Raw genomic sequence first — 18,419 nt, 5'->3', positions numbered from 1 at the left:
AGGGCAGCAGAGCAGTCACTTATCCTCCTGCTCATGGTACCTCTGGCTAAATGCTCAGAAACTCAGAGGGCATCTCTGTCTGCCCTGATGCTGGCACTGAGAGGGCAGGAGGCAAGACAACACAGCAGGAGATGTGCGTAGGGCTGCTTGTTTTACAGTGCACAACTTTAGGCTGAGGAAAACTGTTAAGCTGAGAACGTCCCTCGTCTCATTGACTTAATAAACAGTGGCAGATGCTGCTAAACTCTGCTAGTCGCGTCAAAACCCACAAGGACATCAATTAGCAGGGAGTTTATCGCTTCTGACACACTTATCAAGAAGTTTTGATCCCGGAGTAACTGACCCTGGGGACAAGCCTAAGTGAAAACCAAAAAAAAATGAAGGAAACTCTTGTTTCTGCTCTGGCAGCTGTTCCAGGATTAACAGCTGATGGGGTTACACCATGATTAGTGGGAGCATTTCTGGAAATGGGATCCTGCTTATGCAGATGAGCGTGGGCTCTCGTTATCTCTGCTTGCTGAGCAAGTGTCAGCTACTCGCTCTGCTGGAGTCCAGCTCCCTGCCACAGCGTGGAGCAGCTCTCACTGCTGGGGGCAGGAGATGCCGTGTCAGCGGGTCAGGGTATGGCCAGAGAAAGCTTTTTCTTGCCAGTGGCTGGTGACCAGAAGAACCACCTTACACGTGCTGCGTGACAGCAGCGAGGGGAAGCCCAGAGCAGGACGTGAGCTGAGCGCAGCAGTGTCTGTAAACAGACGGGTGATGGTGCTAAAGGTAGGGCTCAGGTGTTGTGATTTGGGGTTTTATTTTAATAGCAAGAGCTATTGCTTGCTAAAATTGCTCCGAATTCTGAGGGTTGGAATTGCTCATAATAGCGTGAGTCAATTAAGTGGCAGCACTGCAGAATCTTTTATTTTTCTGTAGAGAGCACATTATTCTTCTGTAGCTTAAAATTAGTGCTTGTTATCACAATGCCATTTATTCCTTGACTGTGAAGTGACGGAAGGCAAACGGGTAGTGGGGTGCAGTGCAAATCAGCACTTAAAACTTAGTAAATCCCGAGAGCAGCATGAGGAGATGCTGTATTAGCTTTTATGAATTTTCCATGAGAATCGGGAGCGAAGCAGGAGTAGGGAGGTGGTGGAGCAGCTCGCAGCTCTGTGGATGCAATGCCCTGCAGAATGATCTTTCAAAGCTTAAACAACTTGAAAAATTAGAGGTTTATTTACTTGTTTTGAGGAGCGTGGTGGAGTTTGCCTACCACAGCAAAGGCTCTATTCCAGTTGTCATTCTCCCCTCTGATTTTGTCTCTATTGGCATCTTTCTACCTTTTTTTTGGCTGTCTGGCAGTGCCAGCTCCCATCCCTGCAGCCACAGTTGGTGCTGGGTTCAGAGAACAATTTCTCATTGTGATGGCTCAGCAGGGCTCCTGCAGGGTCTGTAGCCCTTCTCCTTTTGCAATGCTTTTATCCTGACTTGAGGCTCTCGAAATATAAGCCAGCAGAGCACAGACACGTGCTATGATTCCTCTGTTTAGTTAAACCCTTGCTTAAATCCCTTTGTAATTGAATAGGGGGTGTTGTAAGGTCACGATTAAACCTCTTTGGGAAATTCAGGACATTGCAGGTGTAGTGTATAGCACGCCTTGCAGTGACACTGCAATTTGTGATTAAAACATTGAATTGTGACATGCTTTGAGCATGGTTCAGGATGAGGAAGCTACTCCAAGGTTTGAAAGGGGAAAAAAAAAAAAAAAAGCATTTTAATGCTGCAATAACATGTTCTCAGGAAAATTGATTTCAGGGTATAATATTAATGTTTAATTATTTGCTTTTTAAACGGTGTTGCTCTCTGGGGGATTGCGTAAGCCTTAAATTTCACCAAGCAGAACAGACAAACAAGGAAACAAGTGGTCCAATTTCCATAGCTGCAGATCAGATTGACAAGCAGATTTAAATGAAACTTCTTTCCACTCTTTCCCCAGAAGGCGAATTAAAAACAAATTGCAAGTTCTGTCTTAAAATAAAACATGCTTGGATTGCAACAGGTTTCGTGTGAACGCATGAACCTGAGCAGCCTGGGAGGGGACGCCGAAACCACAAAGAAGCCCTGGTCAGTCTGCCTGGATGAGAGGTTTGGCCTCGTCCATCGGATCAGAAGCAAGCAGTGCCGGCTCTATTCCCTTGGGTAAGCGCTCCGTTTAATAGACAGCAGATTTTTCTGTGGTGCATTCGAGCATCAAAGAGCCTTCTAAATGTAGCACGGACTGCACCAAAGCTGTCTTTTAAAATACTGGCTCCGTTCAGGTGTGTTTAGGATGCGCTGATGTGCCTCTGTGAACTCTGTTTTTAGGGAGAGACCTTCCTGCAGGAGGGTCTTCATTTCCCTTCGCTTTTCTGTCAGTATGAGAATAAATTGCCTCACGGTGAGCGGTGAGTGGTAATTCCAGCAGAGGAAGATGGAAATTAGTGAGATAAACTGGGGAGCAGTGCAGCGTCTCCCTGAGCAGAAGTGACTTGCATAATTGCCAGGTACTTCGGCAGCATTACTTCTAAAACTTCATTAACTCCCCCTGGGACGAAATTGTACATTTCCAGACGAGAACGTGGTTGCTGAGCACTTCAGGGGTGAGGTGTGCCGAAGTGATAATAATGAAGGTGACTGTGGCCTGATTTGAAAACGTTTGTAGTGTGTGTGATGTTTACAACACTTGAGATTGAAGTCTTCCCTCTCGACAGTAGAAGTGGATTTGCAGGTAGCGAAACCACAACTGCAGCCTGTTTCCCTGATGATAATGCCTCTGCCTCTTGAGAGGACGAGGGAATTCAGTCCTCAGGCTTGGTCAGGCCACTGGCCCTTTACATTGTCCCTCAGTGCACAGCTGCATCAGCGGGACCTCATTTCACACAAGTGGCCACGTGGCTGCTGCCCGATGCGACTTTGGGGTCCCGTGAGCCAGCTTTAGGTTGGGGGCGTGTTGGAGGGCTTCTCCCTTGAACCAGCTCAGGCTGTTTCTGTGATTTTGCTGCTGTGGGTTCAGAAACGGTCCACGGCAAAGAACCTGTGTCTGGGTGGCATTTCCCAGTGATGAGCACATGGCAATTAACACCGGCAATTAACATGAAGTGGATCCAGGGAACGCTGCTTTCACAGGGAGTGCTTTCTATTAATTTGTGTGGGCTTTTATTTGGATCAATCTTGTACTGAGCTGTGAAGAACAAGCTCCTCAGAGAGCGAGGAGCTCTCAGGTCTTGTTCAGCTATGCTGCTGAATATTGCTGTGGCAGAACAACACCACCGAGCCCTTCAGGGATGAATCATGCCTGCAGAGAGCAAACTCCTTCTGAGCACTGCTCTTCCTTGCTGATGTTTTTCTGAACCCTTTTCAAATGATGCTTACTTGGTTTTAATGCAAACTATGGGTTTACACAAAGGGTTTTGCTCAGTTTTTCACTTTCCTGTGGAAGACAGGAGAGATGCTGTATTATCCCACACGTAGGCACAGTCTGTATCTGCTCAGCTGCAGACCTGGCTCGTTGCCTCAGGCAGCCTGCAGGGAGAGGTGGGCACATTTGGGTGGAAAACCAGGTGAGCTGAGTAACCTTCTGCAGGTAGCTGCAGCCTTCACTTGGTTATAGAAGAAGTCTAGGATAACACGGCTGCTGGCTTCAGGAGTCTTGGCAAAGTACCTGTAGCTCAGTGGAATTAAGATAGAGACCTTACCTTTCAAGTTACATGATCATTAATATTAGACCCGAGCTCTGTTATTAACGAGCCTCTCGCCTTTTGGTATTTTCGATATTGTGAATGAAATTTTTGTTGAATTAGCAAGTAGACACAATGCAGAGTTGATTTCGTCTGCGCTGGGAAACAGGGGTGAGCACAAAGGTGAGCAGCACAAAGGTAGCTTGCAGATGGTTTTGAACAAATCTCAACTGGTGTGTGTGCTCTGGTGCTTTTTTGATTTGGTGCAGGGAGCCTGAATGCCAGATTTTCTGTAGTGGCAGGACAGCAGGGCTTAGCAGAGACTGAGACTGATGTCGGCTCTTCCATCAATCATCAGATACACATGTGCAGTAAGTACCCAGCCGTGATGCCTCTAACGAAACAGCTAAAATAGAAAAGAGAAATATTTGAGGTTAAGGAGGAGCAGTTTTTAATCCTTCAGATTCCTTCCGCAGCCTTTGGAGCTGGTTGCTGCATAATTCTTCTGTCAGACTCGTTTCCTTTAGTTTGTGACAGGCAGAAAAATAATTTTGTTCCAAGTAAGACAAAAATCCTCTGTAAACATTTTTTTTCTTTATCTCATACGCTTCATAAAGAGCAAATGGGAAGCATCTGCTTGGATGGAGGACAAATGTGAAAGTTCAGTGTGAGTGTTGCTGGGAATCTCGAATTAAATCCATAAATCATTAAAAATTGAAGAAAGCATGCTGCTTAGGCTTCGCACTCGTGAATACTATAGAAGAGGTTGCTTCTGAATGGGAGCAAGCACTGTCTGAAATGTCTGGAGGTCTTTTTAGATGAGCTTTAGTGGCTTCCACTACTGGGAGGCAGCAATGTTTGTGCTTGGGGGTAGGCTTTCCCAGTGTGATGTGTAATTGCAGTGTGCATTAGTGAGCTGTAGTTATTAGTGCTAAATCTGCTTAGATTAAGCTAAGTCTGTTACAAACACAACAGGCAGGCACTCAAGCTGGGATAATATAAATTAATAGGATTTCAGAAACTTAACAGTTGAGGTTTGAAGAGTCTCGCTGCAACACCACGTAAAAGCCTATTTTAGGAGGATCTTAAATTGTAGGAGCTTTAGGATCCAGGCAGGGGACGCTTCTTTTTTTCTGAGATGCAGGAATTGGTGATCTGCCTTTGAGAAAGAAAAGAGAGGGGAAGAAAAAGAGGCCAGAAAGGGAGAGCTGGACCTTAAGATGCATGCTTTTACACCTCTGACCTGTGGTCCCCTTGGAAGCTGGAGCACCCCGTGCTGGAGCAGCTGCAGTTATCCATGAGAGCTGGCAGCAGAGCCAGCAAGTATTTCTGCTCCTCTTGCACAGGGCTCATCTGCAGGATGTTTGCTGCTGCTTTTAAGGCTCACCTTTACCCCTGCTGCAGGGGACCACATGCAACCCCTGTCTCTGTAGCCAAGCTCTGTCTTCTTCTCTGCAGGATAAATAGGTCGGTGTCTCCAGCATTTTTTATTTGTTTCTTGCTGGAGACAGCAGCTGGTCTCTCCTGATGGCCTTGCTGTTTTTCTGTGACCTCAACATATTTCTTAAGGTTGCCTTTTTTCTTTTTTTTTTTTCTTTTTCTTTTTTTTCCTTTTTAAGTATCACAAAAGCTTTCTTAAGAAACCTCGTTTGTTTACTTCTCTTGTGCTACATTCTCATTTGGCATGATCACATGTGAGCCTGGCATTTTTCAAGCCAGTTTGCAGTTCTGTAGCGACCTTATTTTGTCTTGTAAATGCTTGTGATTGATTAGATCTCTCTTCAGGCACAAATTTGAGCCGTTAGCCCGAGTGTCAGAAGATACACCAGCCCTTTCTTCACCCTCAACTATTTTTTGTTCTGTTTTGCACCACTGCAAGCCTCCCTTTGCAGTCCACACACGAGCAACAATCTGCTTGGAGGCAGCCTGAAGCCTGCCTACATCCAAAGCATCTGGCTTGCACCAGCTGGAACTGTTGGAAGTGTGTCACGGATGCATGTGTCCATGGGTCGCTGGTAGGCTCATTGCTCTAATGCTGCACTTGTCCCAGACAATTTGTATTTTGTTCCTTTTCAGCCAGCTTCTCATTCCGGAGGGATTACGCTGCCCTTTGTTCGTCTGCGCCCCTTCTGTAGAATGCCATGTGCAAACAAACACGCCGATTCACTTGGTTAACTTCTGAACATTTTTCCTGGTGTCTATTGAATGCAGTAACAGAAAACTGCCCTCTTTCCCTCCTACACATCTCTAGGGGCTGGAGTCGTGTGAAATACAATCGTTCTTAAAAGCATGCTGGGCTGTTCTTGCAATCCCCGTATCCTTCGTCTCACCCAGGACTCCTGAAGGGGAAGAAGGTTCAGTGGAGGACCTTCGAGCAGGGCACTGTTACCTTGGGCTTGGCAGATGTCATACCGTGCTGGTAACTCCCAAAACATATCCAAACTTTGCGTCAGGAGTTGGATTCACTTTACCAATATTTTACCAAGCCAGCTTTACCAGTTGGATTCATTTTTACCAACATGTCACCTGTGTAGAACATTTAGTGCTGCCTTAATGTTGTAGCCCAGTGTAGCATGATGTAAAATTTACCACATTTTACACATTGATGCAAATAGCCAGAATTAATTCAGCTTCACACCAATTTAAATATGCCTAAGCATAATTGTGTTGCCATGTAGCAGGTGCTCTGTCAGTACCTCTAAGAGTAGTGCCCTACAAAGGTTTCTCTGTGGTAGATGAAGGCCATGCTGTTCGTACAGAGTGGATATTTTCAGTTTGTACAACTGGTTGAAGTGCAGAATTAGAAAACCTTGATTCCCTTCCCAGTGCTACATGTGTGTATCCAGCAGCCTGATTTTGATTAAGTTTCAGGTTTAGTTTATGCTTCGAGCCACACTTGGAACAGGCGTGGAGGGGAAGAGGTGAAGAGGACATCATCTTTTACACAGCAGGGAAGGCCTCAGGTCCAGATACGTGAAATCAATGGAAAATACCAGAGTTTTTAGGTTTGTTGTATCCAGTCTGAATCAGTTGGCTATGGGAGGTGGGAGTGTGGCCCAGGCTCACAAAGCACATCATCTCTTTGCAGTGACAGGGACTGTGATGGCACTATTTTCTGTACAATGGAGCTGTTTGTCCTTCTTTGGGGTCTTTTTCAAATTATCATCAAACTTTCTCTAAGTGTAGAAACACTGCTGCTGTTCAGAAGGAGGTGCTTTGAAATTTGCATTTTAATCTGTGTCTTCCTGTGCACAGAGAAGGAGAGGAATTTGGTTTGTGTGTCTTATCCCCATTGGTGGCCATTGTGGGTCATCGTTGTGTAGACGTGGTAGGAAATAAGCCAGATTTTTACAGAACAGTATTGTGTGCATTTTAAATATATTTGTTCTTCTGCATGTTCCTCTAAGTTTTCTTTATCTAAGTACTTCTCCTAAATCTTCAGCAGGCAGTATTGTCCTTCAGCCTTATTTCTGGTTATCAGAATTAGGGTTAGGTTATACTCAGCACTGTGGATAAAATCCCAATGGGCAGCATGACTGCTCTTCCAGTTTGCTTCAGAATCTAAGAGGTTGGATTTTCCCTTCTTACGTGCCACAGTCCTCTGGATATTCTCCTCACCAGCAGGCCTTTTTGAAGCATTAATACTTGCATCTTGTTTGTTCCGTAGGCTGGGCAACGATGACAACCAGTTTGAGGTCAGCATGGCCAAGAGTGGCTGCGAGGTGCATCGCTTCGACCCCAGCATCAAGTCAGCGCACATCCAGGAGGGTCGGCGCCTCTGGTACCATCGTCTCTCCGTGGACTGGAGGGATCCCAACCCAGCCATTGCTGCTCACAGACTTCACAGCAACACGAAGAAGCTGGGCACGATATTGAACGAGTTTGGACACCAGAAGGTAAGGTGATTCTGTGATTCTTGCTGTCCCAGGAGCTCAGGAGCTTTCCAAGGTTATCTCCCGACAACATTTTTTTCTTCGGAAACACTTGCAAGGCATTCCTTCTAGGGGTGTCTTTTCTACCTCGCTTTTCCTCTGCGCTGGTAACAGCCACTTTGATTTTAAATCACAAGCCAAATATTTTCCTCCTTCTCCCTTCCTTTTCCCTTCAGCTAGCTGGTGACACTGGGCATTTGTGTTTTTGGTCCTGTGGAAGTTCTGGTCATCGCTTGGGTAACAGCACTAAACTCCTCCAGCAGCACAGTTTACAAAGACAAAAATATTTGCATCAACAATCAGAAGAGAAGAAGTAATGGATGAGTTGTTTACATTTTCAGGGTTACTAGTCCCAGCCACAGTCTTCGTCAACAAAAACATCCTGTTTTGCAATTGGCAGTGCTCTGTTTTTTTAACATTTCCTTTTTTTTTTTTTTTTTAAAGGAACTGTAAATACATCAGAAATCTTCAATTCTCAACTAACTGTTGCCAAAAGACATTTGAGGAAGTTCCTGACACACAGGATTAGGTTGCTTTCAAGAGAGATTTTCCCTCAGAGGATATACTAGCATGAATTGAAATGCTAATATATTTCATTGCCTGCAGCTAGTTCTGCATGTCTTTGTTTTCTTTTTTTTTTCTTTCATTTTTTTAAGAAATAGGCAGCCTGAGCTAAGGATGAGCTTTTCTGTAGGATTTACAAAGCAAGCAAGCAGTGCAGCATTTGTTTGGTTTGTTATTATAAAACTCAAGATGTCCTTTTCAGTTCATTTCTCGCTTTTCTTTAGCATTTTCTTTTGGTTCAGCTCTCCTGATTGAACCATTTTGAAGAGAAGAGCAGAGAAAGCATCTTTTTCCTGCTTCGTAGTCATCCCCTAATTGTCCTAGGTTGTGCATTAGTGAAACATCTGGGGAGAGACGGAGATGGCTTCCCTTTGACGTCTGCCTCACATTGATTGTTTTGATTGTAGATGAATTACTCACAGAGCAAATGATTAATGACCTGATCCAGAAAAAGCCCACGAATGTTGTGACACACGAGACCTGCTGGGAACAGTCAGTTGGTTGTCGTGGACTGGCTCGTGAGGCCTGCTGTGAGTTAGAGGAGCGTAGCTACGAGTCTGAGCGTGCGACCTCCTGGGTGAGAGCTGCCTGACATGAAAGCACCCAGCTGCAGGGCACAGTGCACACATGACGTGTGGGGTCGGGCTTTTCTGTAGCTGTGCACACACAGCGGAGGATTTTGTTTGGTGAACACCATGCGAGGCCGTTTAGCCTATTCACATGGCTTCCCCGTGCAAATTAGGCCATTAGTGAGGTCAGGAGCTGACTTCCCCAGTCAGTGTGCAGCCATCACACGCTTGGCAGCCTTCTGATGCTTCCTATTTGGGAAATACCTGAATAAACCTATTCTACTTTTGCTGTTCTACTTAGTTTTTATCTGCTTGGAAGGCCACCTGAAGAGTTGTGTCTTGCATTAAGACACCGGTACACTCCAATTTACGACAGGGACATCACAGTAACTGCTGTGACACTCACATTTTCGTTTTTCCGGTGAATGCAAGTGGAATGTTCCCTTGACTAAATAAATAAGTTAATTCAAAACAGTTTCCATAATATTTTCCAAAGCACTTTTTTTTTTTTTCAGTTAGAAATTTGGAACATGCTCTTGGGCCCCTTCTTTTTAGCTTTAAAAATCCTGACGCCTACCCTCAAAGCTGCTCTCTTCCCACTTCAAGGGAGGAATTCCGAGCAGCATCATGTGAAGTTAATGCCTCATTTTCTCCTTGCTTTTATTCTTAAAGATTCGGGACTCGATCCAAGACCCTCCAAGTGAATGAGAATATTTCCACTGACGTCAGGGACTGTTGAAGAGGGGACAGACAAGGCCTCCTGTAGATCTTACCACTGCAGTCTAAAAGGAAACCATGCAGTCTGGGGGGTTTGTGTGCAAAGACATCAAAGACGGGCTTATTTCGCTCTCTGGCTCGAATGAGAGCACACCTGCTATTCTGCAGTCAGTACTGAGAGCCCTCCCACAGAAGTGGAAACCCATTCTGTTATTATGACAAGGAACACAAACAGTTCTTCTGCTGTTGGAGTGGATTTGAGGAAGCGTTAAAATGAACTTGATCTTCCTAAAGGGCTGCGTGACATAACAGTCCTCTGTTCTCTGAGGAGTGTAAATAGCCTGGAGGTAGAGGAATCATCTCATTCTGTAATAGGATGAGATTGAAGAAGGAGACATGCAGTCAGACTATTTTGGAGAACTATGAGAGAGAGAAATCTTTTAAGTGCTGGAATAATCTCCAAAAGATGTAGTGAGAGTCCTGTTTCCTGGCGCACAGATCTAGGCTGAAAAATTGCTGGTATATCTTCTGAGATATGTCAGTATTTTCAGTATCTTCATATACCTGTATCTTCAGTATTTTATCAGCCACTGGAGAGGATAAAGATGTGAGGATCGATCTTTCTCATATATTTTTTTCCTAATCTTTTCTTTTTTTTTTTCCCTTTTTTTCTGAGTATGGGTACTCTCCAGTGCACTGCTGATGAATAGTGTAGAAAAGGGAGAAAGACACCGAATGCTTAAGATTTCCTTTCTTATTTCATCACAGTTCGGCTTTGTGAAAGCTAGCTTTTTCATATTCTCTCACAGACTGCTGGGGCGAGGGTGCTATGGTACTGGTGTTCCCCACAGATCATTGATAACTGGATGGGGAACTTCATTCATATGGGATCACTGGGTAACTGAGGTCAGAAGAGATTTTGGGAGTCCTGTAGTTCAATCCCCAGCCCAATACAAGGCCTGCTATGAAATCAGATCAGGTTGTTCAGAGTTTTTTCCACTCCAATCTTGAAAAGCACTGAGTTTTCCCCAAGGTGGAGACCATGCAACTTCTCCAAGCAATCTATTGTCCTGCTTGGCGGTCCTCATCATGGAAAAAAAATTTTTCCTTATATCTGGGGAGCCAAAACTGGACATGGTGTCTAGATGTACTGTCACAAGTGCTGAATACAGGGGGATAATCGTGTCCCTTGGTCAATGGGCCGTGCTCCTGCTAAAGCATCCCAGGATGCTGTTGACCTTCTTTGCACTGTGAACCCAATTAAGAAGTCGTTTGCCTTCTTCTCGAGCTCTGCAGGTCAAACCTCACGTGCTGCCATCAGTAAGGGCTGTGAATTTGCATTCTTTTGGCACAAGGCAGCAGTGGGTAAGGTGCTTTCCTGGAAAACAAATTAAACTAGAGAGGAGAATCTGAGCATGCAAAATATCATCTTCATTTAATCAGGAAGTGCTCATAGGCGTATCTTTTGGGGGATGGCAGAGCTGCGTTCAACTTGTTCCACTCAAGTCATCTTGAACAAATCATAGGAGACCAAACTGTGCCATTGTTTATTATTAAAAGAAATGCAAAGAGATCTGTAAGTCCCAGTTTTGATTAGAAGGCTTTAATTTATGCTGGCGTCTGAGTGAAGAATCGTTTGTTTGACAACCTGGCTAAGAGAAAAAAAAAAGACTCCTCCCTTTCACCTGTTACTTAATACAACACAACCCCAAAACCTTACACCCTGCAGCCATTTTGATTAATAACCTCATCTCCTCCTCAGCAAGTGATTTATCCCTTGCCTCATCTCCTACAGCAGATACTGCAGCCTCCGTTTCATGCTGCACTTCCAGTTGTGTGAAGAGTGGTGTGGAAGAGCAAAGATTAAAGATCAATTTACCTTTTTGATTTAAAATGAACTCGATGGTGGTAGGACATAAATAAATACAAAATAAAAGCCCAGGAAAACTGTATTGCAAATTAGTTGTGCGTGGGGATTTGATTAACCAACCAAAAAATTAACTCTCCAGATTGGGAGAAGCCCACCTTCAACTTCTGGAGCAACCAAATCCATGCAGCTACTCATCACCATGTGCGCCGTGGGACTGCAGGATGTTTTATTTGGAGTTCTGTTGAAAGGGCTTTTTTTTTTTTTTAATGTTATTATTCTTTGCTGTACTGTGCTTATTTGTTTTTTTTTTTTTTTTTTTTTTTTTCCGGAGTCTTAGTTCTAGAAGGAAGAAAGACAGCCTTCATCTGATGCTAGCATCACTATTTTCAGAACCGTAGGCTTACGTGGCCCTTTTTCTGTGGCTTCCATTTACTCCTCAGATCTATTTGTGCAGAACAGCCTTTGTTTTGGTAGGGCTGTCATACTGCCCTCTAAGTCTCCTCTGACAGGAGAGATCCTGTATTTTCCATAATACTTTCTTAGTTTTTGCCCTCTTGCAGCTGGAAGACAAGTGATCAGAGCCCTGGTGGGGTCTCAGGCTGTCACTGCCATACTTCTCTTCCTGCCCTGGAAATGCCTCCACTGCCACCTCTTATCAGTCAGGCAGGCACAAAACCATAACCCAAAGACCCCAAACTAAACAAATGGCCTGCCAAGGGATGGAGAAGCGTGGAGCTCTCCCTTAACTCACACGTCTGCGTTGGAGATAGCTGTCGAGGGCCTCGTAAACTCAAGGCAAACCTTTAAGGTGCAGTTCATCCCATGCAAGGGTGGGCACGTAAAACGGGCTGGGTGGCACGAACTGCCCGTCCCAAATTGCCCTGCAGAAGATCCTTTTTTTTCTCTGTGGTCTTTCCAGAGAGAGCTGGTTTGGGTTGCTGTGGCTAAGGCTGGGCAAGGTGCATCCCACCTCGAGGGGTTTGCCGTAGTAGCACAGAGGCAGAGTCCAGCTGAGTCAGGCAGCCTCCTCATCCTGTTCTCCTCTCTTTCTTAAATAATACCACTTCAGAGTGTCACCACAAAGCAGAGTAAGTGCTGAAGCGTGAGAAAATTCCATTAGCGACGAGCACAATGAGAAACAAATTCCCCAGACCTGCGAGAATCGTTTCCTCTCTCATCAGAGTCAGATGAAATTACGGAGGTATCCAGAGGACTCTCTTTTCAGTCTCATTTTTCCTGGCAGGGAATTACTTCAGCAGCCCTCCGACGTGATCGTTGGAATCATTTTTAATTAAGAAGATGATTTGCAGCTCCGTATTCACTACAGGGGTGGTAATTGCAGAAAGGCAGAGTTTAACGTGGCCGTGAGCGGCCCAGCTCTGCTGCGGTGTCGCACACAGCGTGCGTGTGTTTTGGGGCCTTTGTTGTGTTTTGAGCGAGTAGTGGGGAAATGCTACCAGATGTGACCTGTGCCACGCTGATAATGCGTGCACGTGGGAGTGAGCCAGGAAAAACAGAGGGGATAAAAAGGAAGACTTGCTTCTGTGCTCCGACAGCGGTGCGGGCGGTGAGCAGTGCAACAAGCAAATGCCACGGGGCTGGGAAGGGGACCTGGGGAGACCACAGGAAGGGAGAGCGTGCTTAAAAATTCTCTGTCTTAATTCCACACCTCCCCTTTTCTGATTTTCTTTTTTTTTTTTTTTTTTTTTGCACCAGCTCCAGCCTCGGATTTCTGTGTGTAACCAGAAAGATAAGGATGAATTCAAGAGGGATTAGGCAAGGTGGATGGCAGCCTCGAGGCGTGCAGAGAGGAAAAACTGTAGGACGTGGGGAGCTGTGGCGGTGCCTCCAAACCCAGCTGCGTGCTCAGCAGCTGCCTTACAAGTCCCGAGTTCTGCAGATGTCTCACACGCCTGATTTCTGTGCTGGTTGTGCTGAAAGGGAGAGCACCAGAGATAATAACTTCAGTCAAGCTAGCTAGAAAATGTAAAGCAGGATCTTTTTTTTTAAGTCATGCCATTAAAGCGAAGGCTCGGAGTGCTGGAGAGCGTGTTATTCTACAATAAGCATCTGCCTCGGGCTCTGTAAATTGATTTATGGGTTCAGGCAAGGCTTATTACCCGTAACACACACACTCAGGCCCTTTGAGGTTATGTTTGTACATGCTGGGCCCAATTCATTGGCGGTGTAATGGGACCAATTGCTACACTGGAGCTGCAATTCGAGCACTAGCTGGTGTGTGTGCCTTTCTCTGTGTGGGTGTGCCAGTGAGTTCGTGAATTTTAGTCCTGCTGCTGAAAACCAAGTGGCAATCGAGCTGGCGCAGCCATTTCCAGCTGGTTTTGGGTCTCTGATCGGTGATTTCCTGCTCACCACCTCTCCCACCACCTGTATCAGGCACTAGAAATGAGTCGTGCATTCCTGTGCGGGATCATCTCTTCCTCTCCTGCAGATCTTTGCACCTTCTTTAAATTCTCTCCACCGATCCTCAAGGTATCGATAAGAGCAGTGGTGTTTCTGGGGACAGGTGGTGTTTTGTACACAATTAGCAGGCACGGAGAGAAGATCTTTTAAATGCTAATGTTGGCTGGGAGAGCTACAACCTGTAGCCTTTGCTTCCCCTAGGAAAAAGGCTGGTGCGGTGCCTGAATTGTAATGAAAGCATTTTGCTCCTGAAACAGAAATGAGGTGGGTCTGCTCTGAAGGGAACCCCACAACTCTCAAGGCATGGCATCGTTTGCTAAAAATTAGAAAGTGAGGAGGGTTTTGTAAGGTTTTCATTCTCTTTCTTTGCTGGCTTTGCTGTTGTTAAGGAAGACTCCTCAGAAAAAATCAGGTATTCAGAGTCTGTTTCCCCCGGCTTCCCTGGAGCACTGCACGGGCTGTGTTCAGTCCCCAGCACAGCTCCGTGCTCCAACATCATTTCTGCATCAGCAACAACACCCCACGAGAGGGTCTGGCAGCCGGGATGCTGTTTGCTGTGCTCAACCACTTCACAGCAGCCCCAGCCCTCCGTCCCTTGCTCACACACACACACACACTCGCAGCTCCAGCTCCTCCTGGCTTTGCAGGCAGAGCTCTTGCTGGTGATCAAGCTGATAAATAATTCAAGATCAGTTTTTTTGGAGCTGCCTGGTGGGAATTCTCCACTTCTCCGCTTCTCCACAGGGATTTAAGGACCCGATGAGGCAACGTTTGGATTTTTCCTCTGCGGTGGGAGAGCTGCACAAAGCAGAAAATGTAACAGGGTGCAACCAGGAGCTGGGGCAGAGTGGGGATGTGCACTGGGGAGTTGCTGATGCTCTGTGCAGGCGAGGAGCTTGCTGCTGGGGGAAGTGCTAAAGAGCCCCCATGCCCTCTGGGCTGCTCCTCGTCCTGTTTCTTCCAGGGAGGCATCACTCGGAGCCCTCAGCTAGCAGTGAGCTGCCCGTTGCTCGTCCTGGAGATTGTTTTCTGTTTGAAGAGGTGGAGGAGCAAGTTGCTCAAGATGTTTGTGACAGGAAACGGTGCTGATGCAGAAGGACGGGGCATTTGGGAGCTCCCCTCTTGCTTTGCAGACACCTCCACGTCTCCTCTTGCTGCCCCCAGCCAGGAGGGACCCCGGCTGCCTGACCCGCACCCTGTTGCTTTCCTGGCTGCCGTTTCACCGTGCTGAGCTGGTGCTGGAGGAAACGTGGCTAAATTGCTTCCCGGCTGCTCACCCTCAATCGACTCTGCTCCACCAGGAGCTTTAAAGGCTGCCCAGGGGGCAGCCCAGGGTGAGATCCCCGTTAACCCCGGTGCTTCAAAGAGCCATCAGGGCAGACAGAGCTCCGGGCTGTGCTTCGGGAGGCACTCTCAGTGACAAGTCATTACCCTGAAGAGGAGAAACAAGCGTTGGTGCTGCAGGTGGTAACTTCCACTCATTGAAACCCATTCCTTCTCAGATGTTTTCTATGCTTGGTTGTGCATGAGGAAAGGCCATCGTTTTTTTCCCCAAGCGGGACCGGCACAAGGCTTTGCAGAGCAGCAAAGCGCTGAGAAAACATTAAAAAAGCCCCATTTTTCTACTTTCCTAACCTAGTTAGTTCTAATTGCTCACATTCTTACATTTGGAAGAGAAAAAGAGAATAAATGTCTTGTAAAGGTTGATGCTTCGAGCTCTGTAACGATTACTCACAGTGCATTACAAACCACACGGCTCCTAAGAGCGCAGACAGAGCAGGCTTCCTGCCCCTGAAATTTGTCATCTGACTGTGAGATGACATTTGGCTAGCAGAAGGATGTTGCTTCGGTCCCCTAGCCTTTGCTTCTCATCCCTCCCTGGCCCTTAATTTCACTGTGCAAAGATCCCAGCCCTTGTGGGGCCTGCCTCAGCCCCAGACCAATGTCCTTTGTCCCCAGGGAAGGAGATGCCCGCAGGGGAGGTCTGAGGGACAAGGGAGCGTGGGATCCTCACAGAGCTACTTCTCCTGGGACTTCTGGGCAGGAGAAGAGCTGTGGCTCTTCTCCATCCCAATGTGTTTGGGATGGAGATGAAAGTCTTCTTTCTGCAGGTTCGCATCCTTTGCTGCTGAAAGGCTGTCTTTAACCAGGACCACAGCAACCTTTGCCTCCCCTCCCCATGCAGACGATACAGGCTTTAATTCCCTAATACAGGCCTTAATTCCCTAATCCTGCGGTCGTTTTCCACTGCCCCAGCCTCTTCAGCCTCTGCACTTTTCGTCCTCAGTGTCTCTTCTTCCCTCTGCTGCCAGCCCTGCCTGCCTCAGGCAATCAGGGAGCCCAGGCTGCAGAGTTTTGGGCATCCAGGTGGGATTGATGCAGACCGGTTCGTCTTCCAGTCCCCCTGGTAGCACCCCAAAGAAGCACAGCAAGCACAGCCTCAGGAAACTTTGATATTTCTGCTTACAGCTGTGTTGTTGTGCCCTTAAATTCAGCCTCTTCCGGGTCTGCCTCAGCTTGCTAATGGCACCTCATCAGCTGTAACGGGGCCTGCCTGCTGACTTGCAACATTTCTGCAGGTTTTTCTTTTTTTTTCTCTCTTTTTTTTTTTTTTTTGCTGTTCTCTAAATAAAGTCTTCAGTTTGCACTTCAAACACATCCCCTGCGTGAACAGATGGGCACGAGCAGCAGTTCAGGTGGAACAGCGCAGGAAAACCGCGCTCCCCCGGGAGTTTCCCCGGTCCCGCTCTGGGGAAGAAGCACACTTCAGCCTGGCGGCATCTGCACACCGTGGCAGGTCATCGCTTTTTGCCAGGTGTGAAATTGGGATGAAATGCTCTTTCTTTGCTTGCAGAAGATCCAGCTCCCCTCCCCCAGCTCAACGCAAAGCCAGTCTGCAGTTGAGGTGGGCCGTGCAAGTTGGTTTTCTGAATAGCCAACCGCGACATTAAATAATGGCTGAAAATCAAAATGAGGCACCTGTATTTTGTACTTTGCTGTAACATTCTCCTTTCAGGCTTCATGGCTTCTTTGCTGTCATCCCATACTGTTTGGAGGAGCTGCCCATCACACTCAGGATGGCCTTTGCGTAACTTTCCTTTGAATTCGTTCTCCTTGCTCGTGGTGCACGTAACCACTGCTATTTCACCTTTTTCTGTCACAGGGTTTTATGGTGGAGAAACAATGGACAGCGATGCGTTAGTGTCTTTGGTTAGTGAGATGGGTGAATTTTCTCCACAGCTTCACCGCCGCCACCACAAGATCTGTGAGGGAACAATATCACGCCTTGGCTCTAAGAGCAGCTCAGAGTACAAAGCTCTTCAGACCAGGAGTCGGAGGCAGGAGGAGAAGGGCTGTGAAACTTCACGTGCTGTCCTGTCACTATTAGCCCTAGGATGCTCTGAGATAATTATTTTTAAACACAAAGGCCACTGTAGATAGGAGTAATTACGTATATGGTATAACGGGAGGGCCAGGCCTCAGACTTGCTGCCAGTAATGCAAAGCATTTCCACCTAGCACTTACATTTCTGTTGCAGATTGATGTCCTCAAGGCAGACGTGGAGAGCGCCGAGTGGAAAATTCTGGAAAACCTGATCCTGGAGGATGTCGTTGAGCAGATCGGGCAGCTGGTCTTCGAGGTGCACATCCACTGGCCTGGCTTCGAGGTCAGCGGCAACGACAGCACCGTGGTGCGGTACTGGTACAGTCTGCTCCGGGAACTGGAGCTGAAGGACTTCAGGCTTTTCCATACCTACAAAGACCTGTCGAAACCACAGATGTTCCTGAAAAAGGCAGCCTTCAATGCCAGTAGCTGTTACACGCTGAGCTGGGTGAATACGAGGTGGCAATAGCAGGAAGGAATTGATGAGGTGTGACCGCAAGCCATCTGTCCATTACTGAAGAGGACCTTGGAGTCACTGGCTAAAGTTGCTAAATATGCATACAGCAGTTGCTGATTAAATGGGCTGGCTTTTATTTTTGGGCATTGTCAAAAGATCTGGCAGTAGGAGAAGATGCCTGCTGTAAATCTGTAGGTATAGCAGTGTATTTGCCAGCAAGGATACCTTCTTAGAGGACAGGCATTCTGCAAAGGTTTGTCTGGGGAAGCTAAGGGCGGCTTTTTGAGTTCAGCCTGTCTCACACGCCTGGCAGTGGGACACAGACACTCGGCTGCAGGTGGAGCTGCCACCAGAGCCCCTCTCCTCGCCCTCCAGAGACCTCTTCTGTGTAATGCCAGCCACAGAAGGCAGGGCTTCACTAGTTTACCCGCTCAAAGAACAGCTCGTCTTAAATTGCTCTTGCAATGGCTGTGACAAATGGTTTCTCATCCAGTGAGACGCTTATTTAAAAGTGAAACCTGCTCTTTTTTAGCTTGGTTTTGGGTTCGGGTGAACGATCTGCGGCGTGACTTTTCCAGTGCTGCACCTGGCTGCTTCTCGGCACATAGCTTCCCTGACCCAGCCTGCCTTTCCCCGACAAGGGCAGGACAGACCTCAGAGCTGCAGAGGCAGAGCTGCAGAGGCAGTGGCCACCTGCCCTCGGAGGTGTAGGGACATGCCCTGCTCTGCAGGCACGCTGAGCACCAGGTTGCCTGCAGGGTGCTGCCAGCAGCCAGGCTTGGCTGTTCCCTGAGAAGCTAA

The 18,419-nt window shown here is 47.0% G+C and overlaps 1 protein-coding gene across 1 annotated transcript in view; it reads left to right on the top strand.

The window, feature by feature from the left end:
• The window catches only part of METTL24 (methyltransferase like 24), a gene marked incomplete at both ends in the record, with an annotated part of 32,532 nt that extends 14,902 nt beyond the window's left edge, over window positions 1-17,630 (top strand). Inside the window, 3 exons of the mRNA XM_084284440.1 lie at window positions 2,045-2,184; window positions 7,369-7,597; window positions 17,316-17,630. Coding sequence (XP_084140566.1) covers window positions 2,045-2,184; window positions 7,369-7,597; window positions 17,316-17,630 — 684 coding nt within the window. The remainder of the gene's footprint in view (window positions 1-2,044; window positions 2,185-7,368; window positions 7,598-17,315) is intronic.
• Between the last annotated feature and the right edge of the window lie 789 nt (window positions 17,631-18,419).

Source organism: Netta rufina (genome assembly GCF_964035555.1).
Source record: "Netta rufina genome assembly, chromosome: 3".
Classification (NCBI taxonomy): domain Eukaryota; kingdom Metazoa; phylum Chordata; class Aves; order Anseriformes; family Anatidae; genus Netta; species Netta rufina.
Note: the sequence above shows the minus strand (reverse complement) of the source record. Positions and strands in the feature narration are given on the sequence as shown.